At 49.1% G+C, this 6,241-nt stretch overlaps 1 protein-coding gene across 1 annotated transcript in view; it reads right to left on the bottom strand.

Moving 5' to 3' along the window:
* Nucleotides 1–1,067: 1,067 nt before the first annotated feature.
* zdhhc14 (zDHHC palmitoyltransferase 14) overlaps nucleotides 1,068–6,241 on the bottom strand; it is a gene marked incomplete at both ends in the record, with an annotated part of 18,072 nt that continues 12,898 nt past the window's right edge. The window contains 4 exons of the mRNA XM_080833492.1: nucleotides 1,068–1,502; nucleotides 3,761–3,863; nucleotides 5,559–5,668; nucleotides 6,012–6,114. Of these exons, the coding sequence (XP_080689618.1) occupies nucleotides 1,068–1,502; nucleotides 3,761–3,863; nucleotides 5,559–5,668; nucleotides 6,012–6,114 (751 nt within the window). The remainder of the gene's footprint in view (nucleotides 1,503–3,760; nucleotides 3,864–5,558; nucleotides 5,669–6,011; nucleotides 6,115–6,241) is intronic.

Genomic DNA, 6,241 nt, shown 5'->3' with positions numbered 1-6,241 from the left:
TGTAAGGCTTTGCTGTACTTCCCAAAAATAAATTAAATTGAATATCTTTGAAGCTGAAACTAGTGTTGTATCATATTTTGAATATAGTCAATATTTTGAAATCTTTCATGTATGTCAAGTTGTCAACTAAGTTGGTGTAAACCTTGGTGTAGATAGTGTTATTGTTAGCAAATACCACAATAGTTTTTTCCCTGTGTGTTGATGTTGAAGGGGGACATTAGACACCAAAGGCAGAAAGAAGTGCACATAAAAAAATGTGACTTTAATAACATCCACTTGAACTCACTCTAACTGACAATTCAGAAATCTGAACAGTTCTTGGCACATCATTCATTACCTGGCACACTGGCACGACCGAGTGGTTTGGCATCCGCACATTTGACCCATAATGTACCATCTTGCACATCTGGATGCATAAAGTGAGTTGATTAACATGGCTGATAGCTCAGGGTCAACACGAGACTATTGGACATCTGAGATCATAAAAAAGGCAGTGGACCATCAGTCTTCAGCATGTCATTGTAGGCATCCATGTCTTGCTTTTAGTACAAAAAAAAACACTCATTATCAGGCATTTTAAATGCAAGAAGATATCCGTCAGAGTTCTGGTTCTAATGGCCATTTCCTAATGACCACAACAGTCAGGTTAGAGGTCATAGGGACACAGAGAGGTCACAGAGAGGTCACAGCTATGACAGGACTACGATGTCTTGGACTATAGTGAGGTGACTATCCAACTCATCCATATGCTGATGTGAACCCCCACAAACAGCCTTTTTGGCAGCGAGTCCACAGAACAACCTGATATAATTCAAGGTGACAGCTTGGCACTGCTGCTGTGCAGAGAAGGAGCTGGAAGACTGGTGCAGGCCTCGGAGAGTTTGTCAGGACTTGGATCCAGCTGCACTGCATTTCATCACGGGAAGAGACTGTGGATTTAAGAGTCCGGACGGGTCCTTTAGTCTGTGTGGATTTAGTTCCCTCCATCAGAAAGACTGATGCAGTGCAAGAGAGGGGGGGGGGGCCCAGAGGAGACATGACGGGAGGGGGGGCGTCTGGAGACGGAGTCAAACAGAGCTGAGCTTCACCAGGCCCCTGACTGAGTCCTCGTGCAGAGAGTCCTGGCTGGCGGGGTTGTACAGCTGGGCGGGATGGATGTGCTGATGATGCCCGTGGGCCGGGCACGGCGCGGAAGGCATCGTGCGCGGGGGCGAGGGCGGCGAGGGCGTCTCCTCGGGGCTGGCGAAGTGGTGGTGGCGGCAGTGGGGGTCGGCGTCTCGCAGCGCCAGCAGCTCGCCCCCGCAGGTCAGGCTGGGCATGGAGGAAGGGAGGGAGGTGAGCGAGGGGTGCCCCGGGGCGAGGGAGGCGCAGGGCCCCGCCAGGGAGCTCTTCCCCGCGAGCGGGTGACCCGACGGCAGGATGATGGGCTCGCTGTGGAGGAGCGGGATGGTGGCGGCCTGCAAAACGAATTTGGTGCTCTGAATGCACTGATGCTGGTCACACTGGGAGGGAGAGAGAGACACAGGGGACAGGGACAGGGACAAAGCAAATAGGAGTGAGTAGGGAGACAGCAGACAGAGAGGAGGGACACAGCAAGAGAGACAACGGCGGCAGAGGGAGAAGGTTCATTAGATATTTGACAGGACTGAATTAGTGTTATTAGTGCAGGTAGTTATTAAGATCAAGAAAGCAGCCAAGAAGCATTAGTCAGGAGGGGAAAACAGAACAAGGGGCTTGTAGGTTTCATCACACATCACGCTCAGAATACAGAACAAATCTGAAATCATTTATCATATATATTTTCCATATATTATGCATATGCATACATTTCCATTAAGGCTCATACCGTATGTATAAGCGTTTACTGAAACACACTTCTGCTCAAATGACCGGGGGGAATGGAGTCCATAAAAGCAGATCACCAGCCTGGCTGTGTGATCCATTTTCATCAAGTCTGGGCTCAGACCTGGGCTACACTCCACACTCCAGTACAGGAAATCAGCCTCTAGTCTGTGGACAACCCTGGCAGCCCGACACTCTTCAGATCTCCCTTTCACGAGGCAGACGCTCCCCTTCCAGAGCGGCCCTGAGCGGAGGGAGTGTTTGACTGGGCCGGTGTGCAGCTATCAGAGCAGCCCTGAGCGGAGGGAGTGTTTCACTGGGCCGGTGTGAAGCTAACAGAGCAGCCCTGAGCGGAGGGAGTGTTTGACTGGGCCGGTGTGCAGCTATCAGAGCAGCCCTGAGCGGAGGGAGTGTTTTACTGGGCCGGTGTGCAGCTATCAGAGCAGCCCTGAGCGGATAGGAGGGAGTGTTTCACTGGGCCGGTGTGCAGCTATCAGAGCAGCCCTGAGCGGATAGGAGGGAGTGTTTCACTGGGCCGGTGTGCAGCTATCAGAGCAGCCCTGAGCGGAGGGAGTGTTTTACTGGGCCGGTGTGCAGCTATCAGAGCAGCCCTGAGCGGAGGGAGTGTTTTACTGGGCCGGTGTGCAGCTATCAGGGCTGGGCTTTAGTGTCCTGAGGGGACCAAATGGCTAATGGGTGATTATGATCAAACTGAAGGTGGTAAAAAAAAAAAAATACACACACCGTTGCGGGGAAAACACACACATAAACGCACGCACAGACGCACGCACGCACACAAAAAACAAACACCGTGGTGGGGAAAACACACACACAAACGCACACACAGACGCACGCACGCACGTACACACGCACACAAAAAACACTCACAAACACCCTAATTAACACACACACACACACACACACACCCACACACACACCCACACACAGCCTCCATCCAATTCCATCATTATTCAGCAGTGCTGCTGTGCTCTCCCGAGGGCTAGACTGGACTCAGGCACACATTTCCTCCACAGACCCAGTGTGCATCCTGTGGACCCACCCCACTGGCCCAGTCCAGTCCAAACATCCCAGTACACCGCAGCTCTCTCTGGTCACGCTGCTGCCCCTCCCCCCAATGCCACATCAACTGAAGCAAGTAGCCAGTGTTAACTTGTATATTCCCTCATTGTGTTTGACCTTTTGACCCTGGGAACGCATCTACGCATGCGCCGTGTTTTGAATGTATTCATTTGTTGACCGGGCGCAATGAGAATGCAAGCTACGGAGTTGTCCTGTTCTGAACGTGAATAAAGTCACTAAAGTTATATGAACGACGTGTTCATTTGGTTTAGCAGCCAGCAGTCACATGAACGACAAGTGCTTGGGAGTTTAGTGTCCATTTCACAAAGAGAAGGCTCATCTCTCACAGTCCTTCTCCTTCGCTCTCAGTTCTGTCTCAGTAGCATGAATACTTCAAACGTCTTCACTGGAAATGGACATGGATGGTTTGAGGGAGGAGTGCTCCCTATATGTATTATTAAGGGTAAGGACTGTTAATAAAACATAGAGAACCACTCAGACCCATATAGTCAGACTCGGTCATATGGTATATTTGCATTTACATGCGTGCAGACTTCTGCTTCAAAGATGGCAGTCAAGTTCAGGAAGGCACACACATTCATTCGACATTCACAAAGGAGACGCATACAGGAACACACACACAACGGATAACAACACATGCACATACACACCTCCACCCCCCCAACACACACATACACACATGCTTCAATGCACACCTCCAACCCCTCCCCAAAACACACACACACACACACACACACACACTTCATTGCACGCACACACACACACACACACACACACACACACACACACACACACACACACACACACTTCTTCTTACCATGTGAGCATGAAGCTGGGTGGGGGTGTATATGCTGGTCCCATTCGAGTGACAAACAGGCTGTGGGGTGTCGGGCTGAATGAAGCCTCTCCTGTCAATCAAACTAGGGAAAAAGAGAGCGACCATCAGTGCTGTTCTCATGTCAGTGTTCTGCACTATAATCTAGTCAGATAGTGACATGGATGCGTTGGTGATGCATTAACACTGTGTTCTGCCACTGGGATGTGACAGTGTAGCTAGTAGCTAGAGGTATAAGATTTTGATATGAAAATAATGTAAATATATGTAAATATATAGACACAACTGTGTATGAGTACCCATTTGGCAATGGCTTTGCATCTCTGTATGTATGTGAATGTGAGGGGGTGGAATTGTAGGTGTCCATGTCTGCCCAGGTGCTTGTGTGTGTGTGTGTGTGTGTGTGTGTGTGTGTATGTGTATGTGTGTGTATGTATGTGTTTGTGTGTGTGTGCATATACATATCATTTGTGTGAGCATGTGTGTACCGGTATGTGTATGTGTCCATACATATGTGAAAGAGTACACGTATGTGTGTGTGTGTGTGTAGCAGCTGGGCTTCGTTTCACTGCTCCCTGGCCACACGCAGACCAGATGGCAGCCACCTGTTCGGCTCTGCTTCCACCTTTCTATGTGTGTGTGCTCTTGTTTAAGTGTGTGAATGTGAGCAAGTGTGTTAATGTGTGCACGTGTGTGTGTGTGTGTGTGTGCGTGTGTGTGTTTGTGTGTGGACGAGGATCAGGAGGAAACCTTCAAATGATGTGTGAAACTCCAAGGAAAGCTGGCACCACGTTAACAGCCCACCATCGTACACACACGGATGGTTTACACATGACACAATCTCATAATGATGGTTTCCCTCCACACACACACACACACACACACACACACACACACACACACACACACACCATCAGCATGTCATCTAAAACAGATGGGCCCACTGGACTCTCCATTACCCTTTCTAACTACCTCACATGATTTCCCTCCTTCATCATGTTCTGAGGGCCACACACACACACACACACACACACACACACACACACACACACACACACCAAAGTCCATTTACAAATTCATAATAATTCTTTATATCCATAGACACACACAAAAACACACAAACCGACAGCCCACCTCCAAAATGTAATGGTCCCTTTTTACATAGGCTACAAAATGTACACACACACTGATAACTGTCTCCAGACCAATCAGACTGGACTGCAATGAGTCCAAACACACTCATTGCCAATCTGTTTAACACACACACACACACACACACACACACACACACACACACACAATCTCAAAAGGAGGACAACTTCACAATGCTGAGCTCATCACACCAGATAAAGGAGCCCCCCACCCCCCGCCCCTTGTAATTACCTTTGAGGCAGCTGATGTGTATCGAGCTGAAAGTGCTCAACACACACACCAGCCTCTACAGTACTGTCACTGTCGCCACCAGCTGCACGTGTGTGTGCTTTAGTGTTTGCTTGCGTGTGTGTGTGCCTGCATGTGTGTGTGTGTGTGTGTGTGTGTGTGTGTGTGCGCGAGAGACAATGAGGAAGGACAGTAAGGTGGGAGATGTGATAAGAAGAGCAAAGGAGGGGAGGAAGGGATGAATGGGGCACTGGAGATAGAGAACAGAGAGCATTGGAATGGGGACAGAAGGGAGAAGGAGTGAAAGTGGAGAGAGGGACGGAGAGAGAGAGAGAGAGAGAGAGAGAGAGAGAGAGAGAGAGGTGAGCCAAAGTCATCCCCCCATCCTCCACTCACTCACCTTGGTGGCTGCGGGCCACAGAGCGCCACGCAGCAGTTGGTGAAGATGTTGCCGTAGCTGTAGGGGTTGTAGTTGTTCTTCCCTCGTTTGGACGACCACGAGCCCTTTATCTGGAGCCGCAGACCACAGAAGGGAAAGAGGACGCTCTGTTTTAAACACCACTCATCCAAAGCCACTAGCATTCGTGTCAGATAGGCTTTTAAAAGCGGTTTCTTCACTCTCAAGTTGTTTCAGACTACCTTAATACAATTTGGTTGAAGAAGAAGGGTAAGGAATGATAGTCATTATGCTGTGAATACCTAATTAACCCCATTTACCTTTATTTACCTGTTTTTTAGTGAGTATATGTATGCATCTGTGTGTGCACGTGTGTAGGTTCGAGACAGTGACAACATTCTAATAGTTCTGGGCATGTCGGGAGGAGCAGACAGTAAACTGGTGATTGATACTCACATCCTCATTGGTGGTCTGGTTGGAACTGATGAGATACGTATGGAAGCCCGAGAGGCCCACAATGGACCAAACGGAGAAGAAGCAAACCACCACCTCCAGCACGGTGAGGTTCCCAGTCAAGGAAGAAGCCTTTAGACTCATAATGGCAGTGAAACGCACAACACACTACAAACAGGCATTTGTGTGTCTAACTAAAGTGTAAACTAGCTCCAACACAACAGACTTGATGT

The sequence above is a fragment of the Sprattus sprattus genome, assembly GCF_963457725.1.
Source record: "Sprattus sprattus genome assembly, chromosome: 2".
NCBI classification, from domain to species: domain Eukaryota; kingdom Metazoa; phylum Chordata; class Actinopteri; order Clupeiformes; family Clupeidae; genus Sprattus; species Sprattus sprattus.
This window is presented reverse-complemented; position numbering and strand designations above follow the sequence as displayed.